At 47.7% G+C, this 27,906-nt stretch overlaps 1 protein-coding gene across 3 annotated transcripts in view; it reads left to right on the top strand.

The window, feature by feature from the left end:
- ABCA4 (ATP binding cassette subfamily A member 4) overlaps window positions 1-27,906 on the top strand; it is a 357,920-nt gene that overhangs the window by 272,404 nt on the left and 57,610 nt on the right. For all 3 annotated transcript variants that reach the window (XM_074262732.1, XM_074262731.1, XM_074262733.1), the window contains 10 exons: window positions 821-1,046; window positions 10,526-10,747; window positions 13,145-13,349; window positions 15,888-15,953; window positions 19,590-19,679; window positions 20,933-21,107; window positions 24,676-24,807; window positions 25,050-25,189; window positions 25,806-25,943; window positions 26,591-26,784. In XM_074262732.1, the coding sequence (XP_074118833.1) occupies window positions 821-1,046; window positions 10,526-10,747; window positions 13,145-13,349; window positions 15,888-15,953; window positions 19,590-19,679; window positions 20,933-21,107; window positions 24,676-24,807; window positions 25,050-25,189; window positions 25,806-25,943; window positions 26,591-26,784 (1,588 nt within the window). The remainder of the gene's footprint in view (window positions 1-820; window positions 1,047-10,525; window positions 10,748-13,144; window positions 13,350-15,887; window positions 15,954-19,589; window positions 19,680-20,932; window positions 21,108-24,675; window positions 24,808-25,049; window positions 25,190-25,805; window positions 25,944-26,590; window positions 26,785-27,906) is intronic.

Genomic DNA, 27,906 nt, shown 5'->3' with positions numbered 1-27,906 from the left:
CTATGTGCAAAACACTGTACCAGGCACTGGAAATACAAAGATTAAAAAAGTGTTCAGATTTCTTTTTGGGGTAGTAATAGGAAATCATTCTTTGCCCTAACTGCCAGCCCAGATCAACACAGTATGCAGTTGGTTACATTATGTTTGTGAATGTCAATGTAAGCTCAAACAGGGATTGGTTTTTTGTCTTTGTATCTTCATTGCTTATACAATGCTTTGGCCATACTTTTACAAATATAGTGATAGAAAGGATCCTAGAGATCATCTAGTCCCAATGCCTCATTTTACAGATGAGAAGCCTGAGTCACAAAAGTGAATCAGCTTCTTCAAGAACAGAGTCAGTAAGTAGCAGAACCTGATCTTCTGGCTTCAGATTTCATATTCTTTCCCACTATGACCCTTTAGCACAAGGGTTCTTAATCTGGACTTGTTTTTTAATTGATAATTGTATTTTAAAATAATCAGTTTCTTTTGTAATCCCTTTTATGTTATGCATTTATATTATGCATTATCACTAGATTGCCAGGGGGTCCATAATGTAAAAAAAAGTTAAGAGCTCTTATTTTAGCAAGAATTTAACAAATGCCCATTGAACTGGAAGAAATATACTGACCCTAAAAGCCAGAAGACCAGCACATTCCAAAGAAATAGCAACATCTCAGGGAAGAAGTCAATGGGCCATTCTATAGATAGAGATATGATTCCATTCTAGTCGTTGCTCTGGAATCCACGGGTGTGCTGCATTCCCAACAGTGTTCTTTTGTACATTCTCTCCTATTGCCTTGGTCTGTGGTGAGCCTCCTTTCTTCCTTGGCGTCAGCAGCTTTATGATCACTCTGAATCGCTGCTTTCCGGTCTTCATGGTGCTGGCCTGGATATACTCCGTGTCTATGGTGGTGAAGAGCATCGTGCTGGAGAAGGAGATGAGGCTAAAGGAGAGCTTGAAAAACAGGGGAGTCTCCAATGCTGTAATCTGGTGCACCTGGTTCCTGGACAGCTTCTCTGTCATAGCAATGAGCGCGTTCCTTTTAACGACCTTCATCGTGGTAAGGATTACGAGGGATTCAAATGCCCCACACTCCCTAGATCCTTCCTTCCCTTCCTTCTATAAATGGGTCTGCGCCATTAGCAGCCTCCTGAAAACAAATCTGGGAATATCATGCAGATTGTTCAGCCCCACCAAAACAGGAAGACTAAGTCACTCCCTTGGGTTCATCTATCACTCTAGAGACAAATCCCTTTTAACCTATCCAATTAAGTTCAATTTAATTCAATTTAATAAGAATATACAAGATATAGCATGGCATAATGAACAGAGACATAACTTAGAGAGATCTGGGTTCAAATCTTGATCATGCTATACACCAGCATGTTTATACACTGACTGTGTAACGTCTAGTAAGCCACTTGTCAGTGTTAGAGGAAGTTCTTTCAGACTATAAATTGCAGAGAAAATACCAACCTGCATTAATAGACAGTGTTTTCTCATTAGAGAGTTCCCTACATCAATGAAATCACAAGTTTGGTCTCTTATCTGTCCCTGTTAACCAGCATAGGCAGAAGACTATGTGGTACAAAATTAGAAAAAACAAAACAAAAAAACCCTGACCCACCTAGAAAAAAATAACAACAAAATTCATATGGAAGAACAAAAGGTGGAGAATTTCGAGGGAATTAATGAAAAAAAAATTAAGTGAAGGTGGTCTAGCTGTACCTGATCTAGAACTATATTATAAAGCAGCAGTCACCAAAACCATTTGGTATTGGCTAAGAAATAGACTAGTTGATCAGTGGCATAGGTTAGGTTCACAGGACAAGATAGTGAATAAAAATAGCAATCTAGTGTTTGACAAACCCAAAGATCCCAACTTTTTGGATAAGAATTCATTATTTGACAAAAACTGCTGGGAAAACTGGAAATTAGTATGGCAGAAACTAGGCATGGACCCACATTTAACACCACATACTAAGATAAGATCAAAATGGGTCCAAGATTTAGGCATAAAGAACGAAATCATAAATAAATTGGAGGAACATGGGATGGTTTACCTCTCAGACTTGTGGAGGAGGAAGGAGTTTGTGTCCAAAGGAGAACTAGAGATTATTATTGATCACAAAATAGAAAATTTTGATCACATCAAATTAAAAAGCTTTTGTAGAAACAAAACTAATGCAAACAAGATTAGAAGGGAAGTAACACATTGGGAAAACATTTTTACAGTTAAAGGTTCTGATAAAAGCCTCATCTCCAAAATATTCAGAGAATTAACTCTAATTTATAAGAAATCAAGCCATTCTCCAATTGATAAATGGTCAAAGGATATGAACAGAAAAGTTTCAGATGATGAAATTGAAACTATTTCCACTCATAGAAAGAGTGTTCCAAATCACTATTGATCAGAGAAATGCAAATTAAGACAACTCTGAGATACCACTACACACCTGTCAGATTGGCTAAGATGACAGGAACAAATAATGATGAATGTTGCAGGGGATGTGGGAAAACTGGGACACTGATGCATTGTTGTGGAGTTGTGGAAGAATCCAATCATTCTGGAGAGCAATTTTGAACTATGCCCAAAAAGTTATCAAAATGTGCATACCCTTTGACCCAGCAGTGCTACTACTGGGCTTATATCCCAAGGAAATACTAAAGAAGGGAAAGGGACCTGTATGTGTCAAAATGTTTGTGGCATTTCTCTGATTAATAATGGCTTGGAGCATCTTTTCATATGGCTAGAAATAGTTTCAATTTCTTCATCTGAGAATTGTCTGTTAATAGCCTTTGACCATTTATCAATTGGAGAATGGCTTGATTTCTTATAAATTACAGTCAATTCTCTATATATTTTGGAAATTAGGCCTTTTTCAGAACCTTTGACTGTAAAAATGTTTTTCCAGTTTATTGCTTTCCTTCTAAACTTGTCTGCATTAGTTTTGTTTGTACAAAAACTTTTTAATTTGATATAATCAAAAATTTCTATTTTATGATCAATAATCATCTCTAGTTCTTCTTTGGTCATAAATTCCTTCTTCCTCCACAGATCTGATAGGTAAACTATCCTATGTTTTTCTAATTTATTTATAATCTCATTTTTATGCCTAGATCATGAACCCATTTTGACCTTATCTTGGTGTACAGTGTTAAGTGTGAGTTAATGCCTAGTTTCTGACATGCTAATTTCCAATTTTCCCAGCAATTTTTGTCAAACAGTAAGTTCTTATCCTCAAATCTGGAGTCTTTGGGTTTGTCAAACACTAGATTATTATAGTTATTGACTATTTTGTTCTGTGAATCTAACCTATTCCATTAATCAACTAGTCTATTTCTTAGCCAACACCAAATGGTTTTGGTAACTGCAGCTTTATAATATAATTTTAGGTCTGGTACAGCTAGGCCACCTTCATTTGATTTTTTTTTCATTAGTTCCCTTGAAATTCTTGACCTTTTGTTTTTCCATATGAACTTTGTTGTTATTTTTTTCTAGGTCATTAAAATAGTTTTTTGGGAGTCTGATTGGTATAGAGCTAAATAAATAGATTAGTTTAGGGAGTATTGTCATCTTGATTATATTTGCTTGACTTGTCCAAGAGCACTTAATATTTTTCCACTTGGTTAATTAGACTTTATTTGTGTGGAAAGTGTTTTGTAGTTTTGCTCATATAGTTCCTGATTTTCTCTTGGCAGATAGATTCCTAAATATTTTATGCTATCTATCGGTAGTTACTTTAAATGGAATTTCTCTTTATAACTCTATAACTATTGGATTTTGTTAGTGATATATAAGAATGCTGATGACTTATGTGGGTTTATTTAAATGAATTCATTTCTTTAAAAAGACAAAAAAACTTTCATTACTTACTATTTTTCCCCTTCCCTAACCTCCAGAACCCCAACTCACCTTATAACAACTAAGGAGAGTCAAACAAGTAAAATCAATCCAGCAGTCCTGTCTGAAAATGTAGGTCTCATCACTCCAGGAAGCAACATGGAGATCATAGATTTAGAGATTGAATGGACAGACCTCCAGAGCTATATTTCCCAGGCCCTTCATTTTATAGAGAAGGAAACTGAGGCCCAAGACAATTAAGCTAATTTCCTTGACTTTCACACATGTCAGTACAAAGTGGGATTTGAGCTCAAGTACTCTGATCCTAAGAACAGTGTTCTTTTCTTTTTTTTTTAATTTATATATTTTTTCATAGTATATATGCATGAGTAATTTTTTTTATAATATTATCCCTTGTATTCATTTTTCCAAATTATCCCCTCCCTCCCTCCCCCCATGACAGGTAATCCCATACATTTTACATGGAACAGTGTTCTTTTCATCATATTATGTAAGTTACCAGTTTGTAGTAATTTCGATGGGGAAGAAACTCTAGGGAGTCACTCATAATTTGGAGAATCAGAAAAGTTCTGTACAAAAAGAGATGGCATCTGATTTGTGACTAAAGGGTGATGGGAGATAACACTCCAGGCATGGAGCATATTCTGTATAAGAGTGTGGTGACAGGAGAATGCCCTTCATGGAGAAGAGAAATTTGATCAATTGGTGAGTGAGTTAGAAGGAATAATGGGAAATAAGTCAAAAACGTACTAGGCCCCACCCACCCCAAGACAACACCTTAGAGCCTAAGTAGATTAACTAACTGTGCATTCTACAAAATAACTGACTTTGGTTAAATAGAACCAAGTTGGGGCACTTGACTATCCTAAGATTTTCATTTCCAAGTATGGGAGAAGTAATTGTAAGAAATTGTCCTCTTCTAAGGAATTCCCCAATTACTGGCTTATTTTGGAATATAGAGAGTGTCCTATGCAGTGTGATTATCAAGTTCATTTTTATTCTTAATTTCCTACTAAAGACATTTTCCTGTCTGAAGGAGTGATTCCTATTTTAATGACTGGAATATGGAGTTCTTACCTTTGGAGTTTAACTTAAGCTAATAATAATAATAGCTATTATTGTTGTTGTTGTTGTTGAAGGCACAGACTATGTTTTCCTCTTTTTGTATTCCCAGTGTTTAACAATGTCTGCCACTTAATAGGAGCTTAATAAATATTTCTTGATTGATTAATAATAGCTAAGATTTATATTGTATTGTAAGTCCTACAAAATGCTTTGAATATATTATCTCATTTGAAACTTACAACTCTTTGAGGTTAGTGCTATTGTTATTCCTGTTTTTCAGATGAGGGAACTGATGGTGAGAAAGTTAAATTAACTTGCCCTTCGTGAGTTAGCTACCAAGTGACACAGTACTCTCTTGCTTTATCCGGTGGTTACCATCCAGTATAAGAGCCCCTTCACACAAGATGTTCATAGTTATCTTTGTCTGCCACCTGAGACATCTTGACCACAGACTTATAGGTGGATGACCTCAAGGTCATTATTGTCTTCAGGTCATTGTTAAATCCTTCTTACTAACAGGTAGAGAGTTAGTGGACTCCAAATCCAATTTTAGTTTTGTTATTTTTACATTGACTATGAGGCCAAAGAAAAGAATTTGTTTTATTTGACTATACATGTTTTGGATTTTGTTTTTCTTTCCTTCTCAGTAGATTGAAAAGAAAAGGATATAGGAAAGAGAAAATGCAGACCTGGAAAAAAAAAAAGAGAGAAGTTGAATTTTAAAAACTTTTAGAACACTTGTTAAATGTTACTCCAGGCTTGGTCTCAAGCAAAAGTTCTGCAGATACAAGTATAATGGATAGAGCACTACACTTGGGATCAGAAAGATCTGAGTTCAAATTCTACCTCAGACAATTCAAAATAGTTATGTGACCTGGGACTAGTTACTCAATTTCTTGATACCTCAATTTACTCATCTGTATAATGAGAGAGGGAGAATATAGATGGCTTTTAAAGGACCTTCTAGTCCGAAATCTATGATCCTACGTTCCTATATTCTCCCTGAGTCATCATATGGAGTCATTGCTCACTTGAATATGTTGGGTCTCCTGCTAGAAGCCTATCTCACCCCCAATTATTTAAATTCTTATTACTGTTTGGATATGATTAATATCAAATTCCCGCTTCTGGTCTTATGTTAGACTGTACTTGGGAACAGCAGAATAATCATTTGTTTTGAAGCCAGAAGCTTCAGGTTTGAAATCTGGTTCTATCTGAGTATCCTTGGCCGGCAGCTTCACTTTGCTGTATTGAACATTCCTCTGTAAATATCAGGGTTGAACAAAAGTATCTCTAAGTTTGCTTCCAGCTGGAAAAACTAAAATTTTAGGTATCCAAGCTAAGAAAAAGACTAAATTATTTTCTCATAGGGCCAAACTAATCCCATTCCCTTTAAGTTTTTGTTTGTTTGTTTGTTTGTTTTTTTAAAGGTTGCTTTAAGACATTTTCCCCAGGATTATAATAGAGATCTAGGGAGATAATGGCTTTATTTTAAGTTCTATAATAAGGTTTTTTAAAAAGCTCATAATTTATTAACACCCAGGCTAATCTAGCTAGTTAACCAGCTTGAACTAGACTTGAAATTAACATTAAATTAATTTTAAATTAAGGTATAATTAAAGTTAACATTGCATCAGGTCTGAAATTTCCAAGTGATTATGAGAACCCTGTTCTTGGTTATTTGGGCTTCCCAATAGGGAAGCTCTTGTTCCTTCCAATTTTTTATCCCACCCTTTCCCCTTTACCCAAATTCTGAATTTTCTCAGCATAATAAAAGCTTTTAGTGAATGCTTGTTGACTGACTTAAAAACATTGGAACAAATATCTGAATTGGCAATAAGACTTTGCCCTGCTAGATGCTGATAAACACTAAGATTCCAAAGCTTTGAGGAATCAAGGTGAAGAAAAGTTCACTAGAAGTTCCTTGCCAACATGCAATGCTCCTTGTGGGAATTGAAATGTCACTTGATTGCAGCCAGAAACAGAGTTTTCCAAGTGGAAATAGTTTTCCTTTGATTCTGCCATCTTTCCCTAACCACTCCCTCAGCTCCAGCAGTCTGGAGGAAGGCAGGAAGCAAGAACAATGGGAATTCCTTTTGGTTATTCCAGCTATTATTTTAAAAAAATAAGTGCTGACATCATTTTAGCAAATGGTATATAGCAAGCTAAATTAGCCACGGATGGATAGGGAATATCTGCCTTAAACCAGTTAGAGCTTTCTTGATATTTTAATTCCATGGAATCATAAAACTTTGGCTCTTAAATGGAACCTTAGATGTTTTCTGGCACTGTGTCTTTATTTGAAGATTATTTTTTTTTTTAGCTAGATAATCTTTGCTTTATGTGAAGAATTTCCTTGGAATGAGAAAAAGTTCAGAGAAACTGATTTCCCCTAAGCTTAAGAAGAAGTACCACTGTTTCTGTGTTCTGTGCTTTTGTGTGTGTGCATACATATGTGTATACACATATAAATATATTATTTATATTCATCTATATCTATCTATATATAAAACATGTGTATATTTATAAATATCTATGAAGGCAGCCAGGTTGTTCAGTTGATAGAGCTCTGGGCCTAGAAATCAGTTAGACTCATCTTCCAGAGCTAAAATCTGGCCTCAGATAGCTATGTGACCCTGGAAAATCATTTACTCTGTTTGCCTCACTGAGCTGGTGAAGGAAATGGCCAACCCCATCCATTATCTTTGCCAAGAAAATCCTGAATGGGGTCCTGAGGAGTCAGGCAAGCCTGGAAAATGACTCAACAGCAATCAATCTATATCTGCACTTACTGTATTTAAAATATTTACATTTATAGTTTTATTTAAAATATATGAAGATTTAAATAAGCTTAAGACTGTACTTGGGATTTATTTTTGTTGAAATTGAATATCTGAAGCCTGAGGTTCCGTGTCACATTGCCTTTTCTGGTCGGATAGACCATTCTTTTACCAGTGGCCCAGTGAGCCAAACTTGCCTCTCACTGTGCCAAGATCTCAGTCTTACCCACTCCTTCTTTTTCCTCTCTCCGCACATCCCATCACTCAGCAAACCTGCTGCTCTTCTCACATCCTCCCTCTTTCCTGGACTATCAGAGCAGCCTCCTGCTTGGTTTTGTCTCTCAAATTCCTCCCATTCAGTGGGCCTGAATCCAGGCCTGGCCAGTAATGCTTTTACCAAAGTACCACACGCTGACCACATCACTCCTCTGCTCAGGATGCAGCCCTGGCTTCCTGTCACTTCTAGGGTCAGACGTCAACTGGCATTGGGCATTCAGTTCCTCACAGGCCGTCCTCACCTTTCCTGGCTCACCCCACGTTTCTCCCCTTCTCCTTACGGATCGGGCCCGCAGTCTCTCTCAGACAGTCGCTCATATGACAGGCCGCCTTCCCTCCTCCATGCTAGCCCTCACCTTTCCTCTTAAAACCCCTAATTTCCTTCTCCACTCCCGGATGGCCCGAAGCCTTTCCTGATTCCCCCCAGCCTCCAGCGCCTTAACCGTCATATGCCCCGGCATCTCCTCTGTGTCTCCCTGTATGTGCGGGGCTAGCCCTGTGGGACAGAAGCTGCTTTGGTTCTCCCTTTGTGTCTCTGGCACTAACAGGGCCTGGTCCGTCCTAGCACTACGTAAATGTTGGTTCACTGACATATTCAAGGCTTTTCTCAATAAATACACCTTTCTGCGGAGGTTGGTGGATTTCTTCCCCAAAGCAACCTCCTTCCTTGGTATTTGAACTTAGAACATGTATTTATTCAGCACAGTGATGAGCCTAGTATCCTAACCTCCCATGATAAAGGAATCAAGTGACTTTATCACTGACAGGATCTAGCCAGGAGATCTCATCTCTAATCCCGCCTCCATGTCTACTATGTGACTCCTCTGGGTTTTCTCATCTATAAAATGGAGGAAACCGTAGCAACGTTTCAAGGGATCAAATGAGATCAAGTACCTAAAGCACTTTGCAGACCTGAGGAGTCCATGCCATACTTCCAGAGAATGGTGTTTCTTTACTCCTCCTTCCAAAGCGGTCCCACGCCACTCTCAGACCCCAGGACTCTGGTGCTTCCCTATTGCTCCCATAAAAGGCTCAACAGCAATTGCAAGTTTCTTTCCAGAAGCGTGACTGTACAGGTTTTAGGAGACCTAGTCGAACAATCCCTGTCCTCACGGAGTTTACGGTCAAGGATGCAGTTAGCGCTGACCAGTTCTATATCAGGGCTGGGCCAGTGGTTCGTGTCTTTGTAATTAAACTGCTTCTTACTGTGTAACCAAGTCCACTATCAAGCGTGAAAGGTACCAGAAGGGCACCCTCGTGGTTCAGAGAGGAGATTGGGATTCTTTGAGCTGCCATAAGAGGGCCGCAGTTCTGGGAGGGATGACACGGCATGCAGATGAGTTAGGGCTGTGCAAAGTCGTCAGCCTCGATTTTTCCTCCAAAACTGCCCGGGTTCAGTGGCCAGATGTGGATCAGGATGATTGGAGATGGTCCTGGTGCAGTGGAAGGCCTTGGCCTTTTTCAGCGAGTCTTTAACAAGCTTCAGTTTGACTGAGGCAATGCCCAGGCACTGAATAAGGCGCACGTGTGCGTGTGTGTGCATGTGTGTGCGTGTGTGTGCGCGTGTGTGTGCATGTGCGCGCGTGTGTGTGCATGTGTGCGCGCGTGTGTGTGCATGTGTGCGCGCGCTTGTGTGTGCATGTGTGTGCGTGCGTGTGCGTGCGTGTGCGTGTGTGTGCACGTGTGTGTGCGTGCACGTGTGTGCACGTGTGTGTGCGTGTGTGTGCACGTGCGTGTGCGTGTGTGTGCACGTGCGCGCGCGTGTGTGCATGTGTGTGCGCTTGTGTGTGCATGTGTGTGCGCGTGTGCGTGTGTGTGCACGTGTGTGCGTGTGCGCGCGCGTGTGTGTGCATGTGTGTGCGTGTGTGTGTGCGTGTGCGTGCGTGCGTGTGCGTGTGTGTGTGCGTGTGTGTGTGTAAATGGGGGGAAAGGCAGAGAAGACCCTGGGGATTTCTGCCCAAACAGAAACAATCGCTGGGCACATTTACTCCGAACCCATCAGGATATGAAGTCCGGAGCTCTACCCGGCTGCCTCATAGATGATTGGCATTTGTTGAAGGTTGAATTAATGACTAACAATTTAGGTAATAGTATTTCTTGAGTTCCGTATTTCCTTGGATCATAAACCTAGGTCTGGTGCAGATTTTATTTCTTTACTCCTCGGTCTTTTTTGAGACTAGGCTCCCTTACCGGAGCCAAGCTAAGAGGGCAGCGGCCTGACCCGGCGCCTCCGCGGATGGCAGGGAGGCCGTCCTCTCGCCCTGGGCCGGCTCCCTTCCCCAGGCGGCGGGAGGGCGCCCTGTCCTGGGGCTCCCTGTGTGGGTGTCAGACTCTGCGGATCCCCAGTCTCCTCTGGCTGCGCCCCAGCCCAGAGCTCCCCGCGAAGGGGTCTGCCCGCGCGGATGCCAGCTGCCACCCCGGGGCCTCCCCTCAGTGGGACGCGATGTCCTCCTCTACGAGCAGATTCTCCATGGGGACAGGAGCTGGGGGGGGCCACTGCGGCGGGGTCCTGCTGCGGGCGGGGCTCACCCCCCGGGGGGTCTCTGGTTGCAGCAAGGCCACGTCCTGCACTACAGCAATCCGGCCATCCTCCTGCTGTTCCTGCTGGTGTTCTCGGCGGCCACCGTCACGCAGTGCTTCCTCTTCAGCGCCTTCTTCTCCAAGGCCAACCTGGCGGCGGCCTGCGGCGGCCTGCTCTACTTCACCCTCTACCTGCCCCACGTCCTCTGCTTCGCTTGGCAGGAGCATATGACGACCCAGATAAAGGTGGCGCTGGTGAGTGGGGGGCGTGTCCCGGTGGGGGCCCCGGGGCCCAGACGTGCCCTGAGTGAGAAGGTCCCTGGAACCACAAGCAAACCAAACAGAAAGGCCCCCATCGGAGGGAGGGGAGGTGTGGGGATCCAGGACCACTCTGGAGGGGAAGCAGAAAAGAGAGAGCTCCTCCCGGCCTCCTTTCTGGCAGCCTCCTGTTCCCACGGGTTCTCTTCACTGACTGGAGGCTAAGTGCTGCTCAGTCACTGTTGTGGGAACACTATTGTCAGTGCTCCTTAAAATGGGTGTCCTGCAACGAAACCCGGACGGCCCTGCTCCAGAAACACAAGGCTAAAGGCCCCAGTGGAGAGGGTAGAAATAAGCGCCTTGTTTTGGGGCCTTCCCCTGGCTGCCAGATCAAACCGAGCCAGAAACAGCTCCATTTGGTGCCCCCGGAGCTCATTTAAAAGCGCAGCGGCCCTTTTCCTTTCCTGACTTAGTGGTGACACACTGCGGTGCTCCTGAAGCAAGAGCCTCCCAGTCCCGCTGACCTCCTCAGCCGTCCAAGGCTTTAGTAAGAGAGAAACGTGCCCGACGGCCTCGAGGAGGGCCACGCAGGCCAGGGGCTCGGTGGGCCCCACTTACTTCCGAGTTTCCTGTGTTGAGACCGTGGGGAATTCACCCACCTGGCTTGTCTTCCATGCAAACAGCCTGAGCAAATAAACACAGTGGTCTTTAGCCTGAGGATGGCAAAAGGGGAGCAAACACGTACTAGGGGCTTTCTTTGAATGGCCATTTTCCAAAAAAAATTTCTCCGATTTGTAGCCGAGGCTGCCGCTGCTGCGGCCGTTCTCAGAAATCGCACGGGAGCTGCTGTGTAAATTCTGGGCAGTAGGGAACAATATTTCACTCAGCTAGAAAACAAGTGGAAACGCAGCTCTTGTCCTGGAGAATGAAAAGTGGTTTTAAATTGGCTCCATTTTTGGAAGAGCAGACTTCTCTGCTTCTCTGACAAACCTGCTGTCCCCTGAATAAAGCTGTGGTTCTCATTTCCCTTCCCTCTCTGCTTGGTCTCTTTTATTCTAGAAACAGGAAGTGGTTGGAGTGCTGGACCCAGGGGCAGAAAGGCTGAAGCGCGATCCCTGCCTCGCATTAGCCTTGGGACTCTGGTCAAGTCCCTTTCCTCATCTTACTGGCTGCTCCCTACCTTACGGGATTGTTGTGAGATCAGATATTTGTGAAATGCTTTGCAAACCATAAAGCACTATTTAGTAGCTATATCTCATAGGCTTGTCATGGAGCATGGTCTGGGACCCGCCAGGCTGCGGTCCGTCCCATAGTCCAGCAGTCCTCACGGTCACGCCCTGTGCCAGGAGCTCTCTCCCAGGGCACTTCAGCGTAGGGCATGGGGCCTCCCTTCCTTTGTCGCGGAGAACCACATCTAGAACCGCACCGGGTATTCTTTGCCACACCTGATCTGCAGGGGGTGGGACGGGGGCGATGGTGAAGCCGCTGATGGGCCCGAGGGCCCTGTGTTACTTCGGTGTGCGTTTGCTGCGGGGAGAGGAGGGAAGGAAGTTGGGGAGAATCCCAGAACTGGAAGTTCCTGAGAAAACACCAGCCTGGAACTTCCTTCCACCAATCAACTGGACTACAACTTAGCAGGCCTCGAGGGTTGCCTAGAGCAGCAGGAGGGAAAAGTGGCCACATCAGGAATGCCTGCGCAGTGTGGGTCCTGATTCCAAGGCGGAATCTCTGGGCAGTACGCCGTATGCTGTGCTGTTCCCAGTATTCAGTGTCATAGAGTCAATGTGATTCATGAACTCAGAGCCACGAAAACCATGGAGTCAATCACCCCAAACCATCAGTCAACCAACATGGATGTGCCTTTTATGTACCAAGTACGGTGCTAGGCGTTAGGGATGTGCTAGTACAAAGAATCCTTACTCATGATGAGTCTGCAGCTATAAGGAAGCTGAAGCCCAGAGGAATTGGGGGCTCAAAGTCCCAATCTGGGAACTATCTGCGGCAGGGCCAAAGAATACCAAGATTAATAACCGCCAACCAGCATTTATATTACCTTTTAAAGTTTGCAAAGTGCTTTACAGATACCTCATTTTGTCCTCATAATAACCCTGGGAGGCAGGTGCCCGGTGCCCATTTCACGATGAGAAATCTGAGACACAGAGATGAGTGACTTGCCCAGAATCACCTGGCCACTCAATGTCTGAGACTGGATTTAAAGTCGGGTCTTCCCAACTGCACACTCCAGTCACTGCCGTAGGTAGCTGCTAAACACACAGACCTTCCCCTAGCAATCTTTCTACTCTGCACACTTGTGTTTGTCACTGTGTTACACGAAGGGTCGTCCTGCAGGTCCTGGGAAGCCTGCCCTAATATCTGTGACTCTCTCTCGCCCAGAGCCTGCTGTCTCCCGTGGCGTTCGGGTTTGGCACGGAGTACTTGTCTCGCTATGAAGAGCAAGGCGTCGGACTCCAGTGGGGCAACATCGGCAAGAGCCCCATGGAAGGCGACGAGTTCAGCTTCCTGCTTTCCATCAAAATGATGCTGATTGATGCCGTCCTTTATGGCTTCCTGGCCTGGTACTTTGACCAAGTAATTCCAGGTAAGTAAAGATCTCCCTAGATAAAATGTTGTTTCTCATTTCCTTTGGACACATGATAAAGCAATCTTCTCAAATTCCTTTTTTTACCTTTTAAAGGAGAACCTCCTAGCCATGCTTCCCTTTGGTTGTTATGAGGGTGGTGTTATTTTGTTGTCTCCAGTCACTGGAAACATCCGACTCTTCATGACCTCGGGGTCTTTTTGGCAAAGATAGTGGAGTTCTTTGCCATTTCCTTTTCCAGCTCGTTTTATGGATGAGGAAACTGAAGCAAAGAGGGTTAAGTGACTTGCCCAGGATCACACAACTAATAGGTGTCTGAGGCTGGATTTAAACTCACAAAGAGGGCTCTTCCTGATACCAGGCCCAATACTCTATCCAGAGTACCACTTAGCCACCCCACTTTAGTTGTCCTTCGGTTCTAATTTATAGAGGTATTGGCAAAATGGAGATTTCTTTCAGCAGTATGTCTACTTCTCAGGCATTGGACAAGAATCTTATTTGTAGAAAACTAGTAGTTAAATTTGTGTCCACAGATGTTCAAATAACTGTGGAATTCTTTGGACCCTTTCCTCCTCCTTTTTTTTTTCAATTCTGCCACCATCACTGCAGAAGCAGAAATAGAAATATCTTTATTTCATGATGTTCTTATTTCCCTCAGAGCAGACATATTCTAGCTTCTTCCATTTCTCCCTCTTTCCCCCACCTTTTTCACTGTTCCTCACGTTTCATAGTAGGATACTATCTGGAACAGGAAATCCAAAGGCAAATATAGCCTAGGAGAGAGCCATTCTGCCCCCTCCCTGTTAACAGGAGCAAATCTTACAGATTTTATAGATTCTATGGTCTTAGGAAAGGAAGGAACTTCCATGGTTAGCTAATTGTTTACTTTCTGCTGATACAAATAGAAAAGTTTTGGGGAGTGGGGAAGAGCCGTCACAATTATTATTTAAGAATAAGCAATGGGTTGTGATTCTGAAGGTCCTATTTGATTTAGGGACTGTGCGATGGATGTTGCTGATAAGAAAATTGAGTTCCAGGTAGGTGAAGGGACTTAACATCCATCATAAAGTAGTTAGGAAGGGAATCTGGAGACAGGCTGTTGTTAGTTGGTCTAGTTCAACAGAGGCAAAGTTGCGATGCCTTAATAGTGGCTAATAAATAGCCACCATCCTTCATAAATTTCCTAGAAGGCCTAAGATTCCCAAAGCCCTGCATTTTCCAAACCTCTGCATATTCTAGCACAATGACATACAATAAACACCTAATAAATGTTGATTGATCCCTCCTATCTGCAGCACAGCTCCTTTGTCAATGCTGAACAGCACAATGAAAATATTTTTGGTTAAAAGTTTTAACTCTTTTTTAAAAAATAGCATTTTCCTGCAGATGGAAAAGGCCTACCTTGATTTAAGCGGATTTAAGTCAACTAAAAAACAAGATTTAGTGCTTAAATAGTAACTGGATATTTTCCCCATTGATCTCTTGCTTAATTCATTAGGTCTTATTAAAGGATACAGGTCACCAGCAGGAGAGAGTGACTCTGGACTCTAGACTTTAGACTGGGGGCTGTAAATACAAAACTCCTGGACTTTTGACCATTTTAAGAAAATCTGAGTTAATACAGAAGAGCCATTGAGACAGAGCCAAGGAGCAGCAGTGGATCCTGCTGCAGAGTGATGACAGCAGGGAGATGCAACTGGCTTTAGAACATCATTAATAAGAATGATGGGCCCCTTCCTCTCCAGGACAACTGCTTCTCCCCTCTCCCCACTTTCGGACCCACTTTGCCCTGCTTCCTCCCATTTTTCAATATGTCTATCCAAGGGTCTCTAAACATACTTGAGGAAGTCCTAGGAGTTTTGACCCCTTCCCTGGGACATTTTCCCCAGATTCTTTCCTAATCCCAACCTAATTTATATGAAAGGTTTTTTGAGGGCCTCTCTCTTGATTTTTGCCCCGAATGTGTTCTCTGAATCTTGTCTTAGGCACAGAATCGCTTGTTACAGCTTTGATGAGCAGACAGCTCCAGGCTCACTTCTCTCCTACCTTCCACTAAGTAGTTCCATGAAGGCAGCAGAATGATTGGCCAGACAACAGATGTCCAGCTTTGGGGCATCCATTCCCATGGGCATCACGTGAGGGTAGTCTGGAGCTGGAAAGGAACTCGGACACAATCTCCCTGAACCCCCTCGTTTTACATAGGAGAAAACGGACTCCCAAGAGGTGGTGACCTGGGCAAGGTCTCGGGGTAGCATGTAGTTGGGCTATGACCCTTCCCACTGCACCAGATTGCTCCTGCAGCATCCCAACTTTGAAAATATAAGAAAGCCAAGGTTCTTTTGATGGAAGCGAGGTCAGTCCTTGTGGGAGGCTGTAGTTGTGGTGTGTTATGGCTAGCGAAACTATAAATATCTATAATTACAGTCTGAGATCCACAGAGATAAGTCCCAGAGCTACAGGAATGTAGTTGGGTGGAGTACCAGTGAGAACATTTAGTCTACACCTCCTTGTTTATGTGTGTTTACGTGTATTTTCCAGGGGACTATGGAACGCCACTTCCTTGGTATTTCCTTCTGCAAGAGTCCTATTGGCTTGGAGGTGAAGGTGAGTCCCGAGGACCTTGTGGGACTCGCCATGCTGACCAGTCCTGCTGGGAAGTGCCCGCGAGGCTCGGGTCCTTCGAGAGCCGCTGGAGGGATTCCGGTGGGAAGGCTGCAGCTGGCTTTGAACCTGGGTAGCCCATCATTAGCTGGGTGTCATTAGTGAGTGAGTCAGTGTGCCCCTGAGGGCCCTCTGCCCCATTGCAGAGGCATTTGGGCACCTGAGCTCATCATGTCCAGTGTGTGTGAGAGATGTCTGATAAGCCCTTTTATTCCTGACAACATGAGGGAGGGAGGAGCCTCAAACAGCAGCCCCTTCACCGCTGCCTTTGATTGGGATAGGAGCAAGGGGGGGTTCCAGAATCCATCTCAGGGCCCCTAAGTCAAAGGGGACCTTCAGTATCAATTAGCACAACCCCCTGCCCCGCCCTTGAATCTCCCCTGTGGTGGCTCTTTCCCACCCCCCAACCCAACATCTCGCTTTTCTGTTTGTCTCCCCAGAAAGGGGACAAGCATCTATTAAGCTTCTCCTCAGTGTCAGGCGCTGTACTAAGCACTTTTCCAATGTTATCTCGTTTGATCCTCACAACAACCCTATGAGCTGGGTACTATCATGATCCCTATTTTATACCAGAGGAAATGAAGGTCAAGAGAGGACTTGCCCAGGGTCACATAGCAGGGAAGTGTCTGAGGTTGGTTGAACTCAGGTCTTCCTGACCAGGCCCAGAGCTTGTCCTCCGTACTACCTCATGCTGTACGCTTAGTGAGCACTTAATGCGTGCTTTTTCATTCATTGATTCCATTCCAGCCTTCTTAAATTTTTACGTGTTATGGATCCCTTTGGCAGCCTAGTAAAATCCATGGAACCTTTTCAGAATCATGTTTTTAAATGCATAAAATAGAATACACAGATTGCCCAAGAAACCAACTAGATTGAAATAATATTTTCCACATCCAAGTTTGTGGATCCCCTGAAATTCATTCACTAGTATCTGGTGCCCCAAGTTGGGGATCCCTGATTCTAATAGTCTCCTCCTCTCTGCTCGAGTGGACTCTCCCCCTTGCATCCCTTAGCTTCCAATAAGTCTTAGCTTAAATGCCACATCCTCCAAGAGCTCCAAACCAGTCTCACATATTGCTAGTATCTTCCTTCACATTATTTTGTGCTTACTTTGCATGGATTTTTATACAGGGTTAGGCAAGAGATAGAGTCCTGTACTTACTGTCAGGAGACCTGGGTTTGAGTCCTAATGATGCCATGTACTGCCCATGTGATCATGGCAAATCACTTTAGTCTCTGTGGGCCTCAGTTCCTTCATTTGTAAAATCCGGGAATTGGCCTAGATGGCCTTTAGCTCAACATCTCTCTGATCCTGTGTGGGTTTTCTCCAGTTCAATGTAAGCTTCTTTATTATATCTTGGTCCTGTATCCCCAGAGCTTATATAACCCTTGTATGCAGAGGTAGATTAATAAATGCTTGAGGAAGGTAGGAAAGAAGAAAGAAAGGAAGAAAGGAAGGAAAGAAGGAAGGAAGGAGGGAGAGAGGGAAGGAGGGAAAGAAAGAAGGAAGGAGGAAAGAAGGAAAGGAAGGAAAGAAAGAACTGAATCTTTCTTTAAAATCTCCTCCTCCTTCCTATGCACCTGGTATGCATCCTCTCAAACTTTTTAAAGGAACAGGTTGTTCTCCCAAGATGAAGAGACTTCCAGAGCTTCTAGGAAGTTAATCCTCAGAACAAATATTCTAAGGTCCCTTCCATAAGTTGACATAAGTACATGTAAGGGCCAGAGTGAGGAGAGATAAGGGCATTTGTTTTGCCATGAAGCTTTAGATAAAAGTTCAGCCTTCTTACTGATGGAGGACACCTGGCCAAGGTAGGGCTCTGGAATTCAGGAAGGACACCACCTTTCTCCCCCGCTCCCACCCCCTGTCCCCACCTTCTTTCTTTTTGGTTTCTGGGGAGGAAAGCAGAGAAAGAAACTCCAGGGACAAGGCTTTAAGCAGGCCTTGTGGGCAAAGGAAATCCTGCCCAGCTAGAAATGTGAGAAGCCTTGCCTTCCCCTCCTCCTCTCCCTTCCCCTTCCCCCTTCCCAAAGAAGTACATTTTGGTATTCACTCTGTACTGGTGGCCTTGGGCTTCGGTTGGCCCTGGACAGGAAGAGCCTTTAAAACCTCCATGTTCTCTCTTAGGTCTCACTGTAGGTCTTTTAAAAGGCTTACACAGAGCCTTCAGACACACAGCTTCTTGTATGTATTTTCTTAGTCAGTAAGCATTTATGAAGAGCTGACTTTGTTCCAAGCACAGGGATAAGCATTGGGTGTATAAAGGAAGGCAAACATCAGTTCCTGGAGGGAACATTCTAAGGAAAAGAATGAAGGAATTTTTAAAAGAACCATAGTGAAAAGGTAGGATTCCTTCAGAGATGGGAACCCTCCTTTCAAAAGGGCGGCCTCTGCAAAGGCAGGAGAAATCCTTGTTATTATAGAAGGCAGAGAAGGTGTCTGGAGCCTCCTTGTAAACAGGTTGTCCATCCTTTATGGCTTACGCATCACAACTTCACCTCAGCCTGAAAATTCTAGAGCCGTGCCCTTCATCGGAAGCTGAACAGCAGAGGACACACAGAGGGTCCCCCCCCACATATATGCCCCCGCGGGTGATCCTGGTTGGGGCGCTTAGGAACTGGGTTCAGAATTATAGAACTCAGGGGGCTTTAAAATCATTCATCTCCCCCCCATTTCAATAGAGGAGGGAACCAAGGCAATTGTTTCCATTTCCTAAGGAGGAGAAAGGTCTTGCCCAAAGTCACAGAGAGCAGATGTCAGAGCCAAGATGGCACCTCCTGGAGCGGTGTTTTTCCTGTTGCACCCTTTACCCTCCCAATTTCTCAAGGGGATCGTCTGCTGTGTTAAAATATATAAGACCCAGAGAGTCAATAATGAAACATCCCTCCCCCTTCCAGGTGGAGGATTAGGGGCTACTACAGCAGAATATTCTGGGCAGACTCAGGTGAGGTAATTGAATTGCATGACTTTGTATGTTCTATCTGTGTGACAGTGGGGTGGGAAGGAGAGCCCGAGGGGAGGATTTTGTATTCCTCCAAAAGAAATGACTGTGACATCCACACAAAAGGCAACAGCAAAGCCTAAAAGTAAAAAAAGCAGAAGAGTCCTGGGGTGGGAAGACCACCTAGACATGCCCCACCCACTGTCTTCCTGGGGCCCTGGGACTGGAGCTGTGAGTAGCTGAAGACCAAACAAGCCTTGTCATCAAATCAGAGCTAAAAGCCCCTTCCCCACAGGCTGTTCCACTTCCTGGCACATCCAAAGCACTGAAACTGTCTGACTCCAACAGAGCCTGTATTACCGAGCCCTCTGCGTGGCAGTGACTCCTGGGCGCAGATTGCGCAAGGGGGCACCCAGAAAGCGCCACTGGTTTCAGTACGTCACAGGCCCGTGCTGAGTCGGGCAGGGGCGGTGGGGGCGGGGGGGGGGGGGGCTTCCCTCAGGGGACCTGATGCTAAGAGCGCTGACTTGGCTGTTTGTGGCTGCTTCTCAGGGCAACAGTCCTCTGCCTCTTATCTCCTCCCCCGCCCTCCAGGGCTTAGGAAAAGACAGTTAACTCGGACTTTTGGTCCCTGCAGGATGTTCAACCCGAGAAGAAAGGGCCCTGGAAAAGACTGAGCCTGTAACAGAAGAAATGGAAGACCCCGATCACCCCGGGGAGGCACACGGTATAAACGCCAGAGCGCGAGCTGTCACACTTGTTTTGTGTCCCAGAGCCTTTGGCAGGCTGATGGAGCCCTTCTCAGAACCATGTTTTTCGATCCATAAAGTAGAATACACAGGATTAGAAATTGTGTGTCTGTGTCTGTGTGTATGAATAAAGTTCACAGACCCACCATTAAGAATCCTGGCCCTAGACCACTAGGGAAACACAAGCAAAGGAAAGAGGAAGTCTCCGAAAGGTAGAAAAGGCCACAGGGGCGAAAGGAAGCCTGGGGAAATGAATGGTTTTCATTGACAAAAAGTAAAACTGAATTCTTTGGAAAAGCCCAGTGGCATGTGTGTGAAAAAGCGTGGGGCAGGGGGAGAAGGAAGGGGGACGCCCAGACGTGAGCACAGATTTCCCAGAGAAAGCTTCTCCAAAAGTGGGTGATGTGTCTGTGCCCTCGTAAACGAATCCCGAGGAGTTGTACAGATGCACTGACTTCACTTCCGAGGATTTAACGAGAACAATTAGTTTGGGTCACTGGGCCCCAGACGGATGTGAGCTACGAGAAAAGGCAGAAACTGTGGCCAGGGCCCCGACTGGGTGCGCAGGGGGAGAAGGCGAGGGAGAGAGCATGGCCCGACCTCAGCGGGGCCACAAAATCTGGGAGCCCGGCACCGGCTAAGTCCCCTAAGGAGTGCTCCCTGATTGGCCCCGGGGCAGGCCCCGGTTCCCTACCCCATGTGACGTTTGGGCTTTCTTTGGCATGGTCAGTAAAGCAGCCTGGAAGCAGGCAGCAAAGCCTGGGCTTAACTCCTGCCTTAAACAGCCAGAGTTCAAACTGGGTGTCTCAGGAGTGAGGAGTTAGTGCTAGAAAGCATCTGAGAGGTCATGTAGTCCCTTTTATAGGAAAATGTGTCATCATCGGCTCCCCAGATAAAAGAATACTCTCCCGTCATGACTTTTAGTTATATATCCTGCATGACAAAGATTTTCTTCATGGGCTTCTTTAAGTCTACACAGTCAAAATGGGCTAACCCCCACCGTGTAGCATTTGCCAATTTCTGAAGTGGAAAGCTTCCCCCTAAAAATTTAACCACCAGCCCTCTGGAGCGGCCAGGAGCTGGTCCCAGCCCCTGCTGCCGAGGAGACGCGGTCTGGGGGGAGCCGCGGGCCTGGTCAGGGCCGGCAGGGCGGAGGTGGCTCCCCCGGGGATCCGGGCGCCCGCGGAGGGGCAGGCACCACCTCATGGTCCTTTGTCTCTTTTCCTCTAAGATACCTTCTTTGAGAGAGAGCTCCCCGGACTGGTCCCCGGGGTGTGTGTGCAGAATCTGGTGAAGGTCTTTGACTTCCAAGGCAAGCCAGCAGTGGACCGTCTGAACATCACTTTCTATGAGAACCAGATCACCGCCTTCCTTGGGCACAACGGCGCTGGGAAGACGACCACCATGTGTGTACTGGGGCCACCTTCAGCCTTCACCTGGGGGCGGGGGCGGGGGCGGGCACTCCTCCCCCAGGGACTCGCCCTTGGTCCCACGGCTCCTTCAGCGCCTGGCTCAGGGGCTGCCAGACGTTCAGTTCTTAGCGGGGGAGAGCTGCACGGTACAGCTGATAAGAGAATTGGGTCTGGAATCTGCAATCCAGACCCAGCCTCTGACACTTTCTGGCTGTGTACAAGTGATTTAATTCCCTTCCTCAGTTTCCTCAACTGTGTTAACAGTAGGACGGAGGTGCTCCGTCCCAGGGCTGTGTGAGGATCACATGAGAGAATCACTATAAAATGCTTCACACGGCCTGGCACACGGTGGGAGCTACCCCGCCGGTTATATTTTGGTTTTGTTGGGGGTCAAAAAACTGGGGAGAAGGAATCTGAGATTCTATTGGTATAGAGAACTTCCAGTAGGGAGACTCCCTTCTGCCAATGCAAGCTGGCACCACTCTTCCACTTCTCAGAGAGGATCCTCCGGGGCACTGAGAAGTACTGCACTTGCCCGGGTCTAGTCGGTACTGTGGCCAGGCCTCGGGCAGTTCCTCCCGTGCAGAGACCTCCATCCTCCTGCACCGGGATGTCCCGTCGATTGACAGTGTCCGGCCCGCGGCCGGGAGCCGGGGGGAGCAGAGCTCTGGCTCAGAGCATCTTCGGTTACCTAGAGACTTCTCTATCTCCCCTGCAGACTGGGAACTCTTTGGGGGCGAGGACTTTGATTTTGTACCTCTGACAATGTCCTGCACACATCTCCTGCTTCATTCATAGGATTGCAGATTTAGAGTTAGAAGTGAACTCCACATGATCCATTTTACAGGTGAAGAAACTGAGGCAAACAGCTCCAGATGAGCTTTCTAAAGTCCTTATTTTACAGACAAAAAAGCTGAGGCAAACAGTTACGGGGCTACCCCGGGTCCCGGGTCCAACACTCTATCCACTGAGCCACCTGGGCACCCAGCATGACCTCGTGTGGCCCTCACATAAAGGTCCGTTGTAACTTAGTGGGGTCCCTTCCTCTTTCCAGTCCCCCATTCTTCCCCATCCTCTGCTTCAACAACACTGGCCTCCTGGCACTTCCCCCCTCTGCACTTCCTCTCTTGTCCCAGAGACAAGCTGACCCTCCTCCCTGCAGTGCTCCGTCCCCTCCCTGCAGTGCTCCCCCTCCTGCCCTCCGATTTCCTCCAAGTCCCCGGGCAGACGCCCCTCTGGCTCTGCCTTCCCTCTAGGGGTCCCTGTTGACTCTCTCGGGTCTGGCCCATCCTGTCTCCCCATTGAGCTCTGGGGAACCCTGAACCTGTCCTCCAGCCCCGAGGGTCCCGTGGTCAGGAAGGAGAGAACTACATTTCCCCACAACTCATGTGTGGAGAGGGGAGTCACCGAGGCAGGATGGTCGGTCGTATTGATGAGGGCAGCGGGGCAGGGCCCGGCCAGGGCGGGCCAGGCTCGCACTGAGACAACGTGGGCTGGTCTGTCGCGGGGCCGCTCTCGCACAATGGGCCAAGTCACTGAAAACCAGGCCAGGCCAGGCAGGAGCTCCAGGCCCAGACTCCGGGGGTGCTCCCTTTTCAACAATCATCCAAGTTCTCAGTCTCAGCTTTCTCATCTGTGAAATGGGGACAGGAATAGCTCTAGCACCTGCCATTGGGATTGCGGTGAGATCAGGGGAATCACTCTGTGAAGTGCTGTGTGAACATTAAATCCTTGTATAATGCAGGCTGTCCTTGTGGTCAGATGATAGGGAGGTGGCCCTAAGCCTCACCTTTGTCAATGGTTTGGGGCTTTTTAAATTACTTCTGGGTGCGCTTCTGCCTAGGCATGTCCTTTCAGAGCGGGCTCGGAGATGGGTCCGACTTAAAGAGCCGCACGGTCCCCGGGTTCGGTGGCAGGGAGGCGGGAAGAGCCCCTGGGCGTCTCCCGACAGTGTCCGGCCGGGCTCCTGGCCCAGGATAGGGAAGGAGCAGCACAGGTACACGCCCGGCCCAGGAATGTCAAGCCGGCCTCCGGCTGTGCTTCTCCTGCCCCCTCGTGGTCCTCCGGGGCGCCTCACGGGCTGCGGGCCGGCCTGAGTCCCGGGGCCTCGGAGGGAGACCGTGTGGGGACAAGGGGCGGCCACCGGCGGCGCCGGGGCCCAGAGAAAAGCGGCCCCTGCGGCGGGAGGTTCCCTTCTGTCGCAGGAAAAACGTGCGGGTGCAGACGCAGCAGACGGGAGGTGGTCTGGGACATTCAGGGGTTCCACGCCTCGGAGGAGAGGAGGCAGGCCTGTCCGGGCACGGACAGCGGCCAGTGCCAAGGGGGCCAGGAGATGGGGCCAGCAGCGGCCGCGGGGCTGCCCCGGGCGGGCGAGGAGACGGTGCCCTTAGCTGGAAAGCCAGGACGCCCGCAGGATGCCGGGCATCGGCTGGGTGTCGGACTGTGCGGGAGGGGGCAGCTAGTCACTCTCACACCCTGAGGTTGAATGATCCGAGTCTGGGGCAGCGAATGGGCTTCTATCCAAGAAACCCTGCGGAAAGGGCCGGGCGGGAGCCCAGAGCCTTGGATCCGATTCAGTCGTCTTCTCTCAGCAGCCGCGCCCCTTTCTGAAGGAAAAATCTTGTTTTTTAAATGTCTTCCCTAGAAGTTGATCCAGAGGTATCGGGATATTGTGGATAGTATGAGGTTAGAGTCGGAAGCTCTGCTAGTTCTGCTTCGGATAAATACCGGGCGTGTCACTTGCCCTCCCAGGACTGTAGGCTCCTGCCCGCTGCAGCACACTTCAGTGCGTGATGGAGGGAGTCTCCACATTCGGAGCCTCCCAAATTGGCACCACCAGAAGTCCAGGCAAAGGAAAAATAACCGTTCAGGCCACTGCCGGAGCCCCAGAGAGGGGCCCGCTACCCCACAGAGAAGCAAGCTCTGCGACCCCCCTTCTCCACCCCTTATAGGGCTCCGCCCTCGTCTGCCAAAGCCAAGCTAGCTGGCAAGGCGGGCGGCCTGGCATGGATTTGCCAGCGAGCCTCGTCAGTCGGTGATCCCTGACGCTGGAGGGCCGTGGAGTCGGAGAGCTAGAGCTAGAAGAGGACCCGTGAAGGGGTGTCCTACCCCTGATGCTGTGGTTGTGACCTGCCCAGGGTCACACAGGTCACAAATATCTGTGATTGGGATCCGCTCCCAGGTTCTGGGACTGGAATCCGTTGTTCCTTCCCCTGCATCCCAGTGACTGCATTTGTTGCTTTACCTAGAAGGGGATTAATAAACTTCCTAGCATCATAGATTTCGAGACAGAAGGGACCTTAAGGCCTGTTGAGCCCAACTCCATCATTTTTACAGATGAGGAAACCGAGGCACAGAGTGGTTCAGTGATTTGCCAAGGCTCCTTCAGCTAGTAAATACCACAGTCAGGATTTGAACTCAGTTCTCCCTGCCCCCAAGTCCCAGCACTGGATGGGACTGTTTGTAGTCTCTTGGTGAGTTCAGATAAGAACAAAGGGAAGCTCTCTCTTGGTCTGAAGGGTGCCCCTTTCTGGCATGTTTACGTGTTGGTCTGTCTCTCCAGGAACATCCTGACTGGGCTGATCCCTCCGACTTCTGGCACGGTGCTGATTGGCGGAAAGGACATCGAGACCCAGATGGACTCCATCCGGCACAGCCTCGGCACGTGCCCACAGCACAACATCCTGTTCCACTAGTAAGTCCGGCCCGAGCAAGGACTGAGCGCTCCGCGGGCCCATCTCGCGCGTCTCTCCTTCCCGATGGCCGTGAAAGCGACCCCTCAGAGGCGGTTAGCCTTGACCTTCTGCTGTCCTTCTACAGGAGCCTTAAGGCCTTCACTTTTTTCTAGGGGAGAATTAAGTGGGGGCGACCATGTTTCCCTCGGTGCAGCTCCCTGGCCCCCGAATTCTGAGCCCTTCCTCTTTTCTGTTCCCACAGCCTCACAGTGGCGGAGCACATCCTGCTGTACGCACAGCTGAAAGGCATGTCTAGGAAGGAGGCACAGCTGGAGATGGAAACCATGTTGGAAGACACAGGCCTGCACCACAAAAGGAACGAAGAGGCTCAGAATCTGTCCGGTGCGGAGGCCAGCTCGCCTTGGTTTTAAGCTGGGGGGACAGTCACGGTGGGGGGGCCATTAAAGACTTGCACTTGTCATGATGTGGCTGATGAACCTCACAAGGGATTGGGGTTTGAGACAGGGGAGCAGCCAGGAACTCAGAAAGTTCCTTAAAGACTTCCTCTTGGGGAAATAGCCTGGGAGTCAGTCCTCTCCATCAGTCCTCATAGAGGGCGAGCAGTGGAAAAGACTGGGCAGCCAGGTTCACTCATCCATCCAACAAGCATTTATGAAGTTCCCACTGTGTTACAAGTTGTGTTTTGTTTGTTTTTGGAATCAAACTTGTGACTTTGATGATTTGAGCTGACTCCTTGTAGCAGTGCAGTTGAGCCTCTGCCAGGTGTGACCGGCTCTAATAGCTAGTTTGGGCTAAAATAGGAAGGAGGAGACGGCGGGTATCGGCCAGTGGGAGGCGGGCTGCTCTTCGTCAGATGACTTGCTCCCGGGAGGCCAGGCTCCGGACTGCCTTTTGGGTTTAGGTGAGCTTCTCTGGCTCGCTGTGAGAGTAATCCCAAACATCCAGGGACTGCCCTCCTCACAAGCGTTGTGATGCGAAGGCCTTCTGGTGTCCGCAGGGGGCATGCAGAGGAAGCTGTCGGTGGCCATCGCCTTCGTGGGAGACGCCAAGGTGATAGTGTTGGATGAGCCCACCTCGGGGGTGGATCCCTATTCCAGGCGCTCCATCTGGGATCTGCTCTTGAAGTATCGCTCAGGTAACCGGCCTCAGCAGGGAGCCAGGGATGCTGTTCTCTGCGTGCCTTAGGCCAAGGGTTCTTAAACCCCCGTGGGGCCAGCCAACTGCATGGAGGCTTGTGGAAAACCTTGTAAAAGGGTTCTGAATACACAACCAAAATCAGTTCAGATCCGGACTGTCTCCTGATTTCCTGACCATGTAGCCACCACATAAGCTTTCCATGTGCTATTCACCGGTGGCTTAATAGCCTAGAACGCCACTTGCCTCCTTTGCTTAGCGTTTGTTTAATGCTCATGGGCCGGCTTCCCAGAGGTTCAGAGAGAGGTGCACACACACACAAAGTGCCAGTCGGTAAGTTATGAGGTCCAGTGAACAACAGCGAGACGGCAGCCCGACTGGGCCCTCGTAGATAGGCCCTGGACCTGGCCTTAGAGCTGGATCCCAACCAGATCTTTCCTGGAATCAGCACTAAGGGATGAAGCCCTCCTCTCTCAGCTTGACTGGCTGCTGTTACGCATAGAACATATTCATGACCGTGTCAGATCCTCTCAGACCCTTCAGTGCTGCCCAAAGGCCCGGCAAGGTCAGAGGGAACGCCCGGGGGAGGAAACTCCCTGGAGGAGGACGGGGTGGCCTCTGAATGGCGTCTCATGCTCCTCCCCCCAGGACGAACCATCATCATGTCCACTCATCACATGGACGAGGCTGACCTCCTGGGGGACCGGATAGCCATCATTTCCCAGGGCAGGCTCTACTGCTCAGGGACTCCCCTCTTCCTGAAGAATTGCTTCGGCACCGGTTTCTATCTCACCTTGGTGCGGAAGATGAAAAACATCCAGGGCCACGGGAAAGGCTGCGAGGTAAGTTTCTGTCCGGCTCCCTCAGGGCCTGGCGGGACAGTGTCAGGTCGGCCACTAGGGCAAGGCGCTAGAAGAAGGAACGTTCCGGCCGCTGCCTCAAACTGCTTGGAAGAGGCCCGTGGGCATTCCTGGGCTGAATCCTCTCTGACCTGGGCTGTGATTGCCTCTGTCCTTCTGGAGGGATTTCGGAGGCCCGTGATCTCCCAGAAGGAATGAAATCAATGCAGAATAAGACGCCTGACGGTCGCTGGGCGGGAAGTCCAGAGGCCCAGACGCTTGCTTTGGCTGTTTGGGTTTACAACTTTGGCCAAGCCATGGTCCTTCTCTTGGACCTCAGTTTCCTCATCTGTAAAATAAAAAGGTCACGCTAGTTGGTCTAAGATGTTCTTTCCAGCTCTAACAGTCCAGGAAAATGTATAAGTAACATATAAAATGTATAGTCTAAAAATGTATAAGGAATCGATGCCAGGAATCCCAGTGTGGAAATTCCTCACAAATGTAACGGCAGCTCCACTGTTATCTAGCCTTGGGGCACTGAGACAACAAGTGGTAATGTTCAGGCTAGCTCTCTGGAGCCCCTCTGAATGGGCCTTGGTCTCAGCAGAATAATCACCGCGAGAATCGTCAGGGATAAAGTCCAAAGTCTTTATTATCTCCTTGACAGTCTGTCCCCCGCGCCTGGGGCCGGGTCACCTTTCTGGGGGACCTTCAGATGGGCCTTGGTCTCAGTGGAGGAGTGCAGGAGGCAGGAGAGCCACCAGGATGTGGGAGATGGATATCTCTCTCTATCACAATTACATCATTACAGCTCACTATGTATGTGTGAACTAGAGAACCATTATTTCATCAATTCCACTGACCGTGTTTCAAGTATTCTTCTCCAGAGTTCTGGCTCTCTATAATAAGATCCCCCCCCCAATTGCTTTTGTAAGGGTGTGTGTGTGCGCATTTTACTAAGGAAAAGAGGCCATTCTTTGCTCCATTTCTTACTTTGTCTTAATCGCTGAGTGGGCATTGCCAAGATTGGGAAAGAAGAAGATTGAAGCCTCGGAGAGGGGATGGCCTGGGAGAATAAACACTGAGGAATGTGGGCCCAGCGGTCCTGTGAGGATGAAAAAGGAC

Source organism: Sminthopsis crassicaudata, chromosome 4, assembly GCF_048593235.1.
Source record: "Sminthopsis crassicaudata isolate SCR6 chromosome 4, ASM4859323v1, whole genome shotgun sequence".
Taxonomy (NCBI): Eukaryota; Metazoa; Chordata; class Mammalia; order Dasyuromorphia; family Dasyuridae; genus Sminthopsis; species Sminthopsis crassicaudata.
The sequence above is the reverse complement of the archived record's forward strand: the minus strand, read 5'-3'. Positions and strand labels throughout refer to the sequence as shown.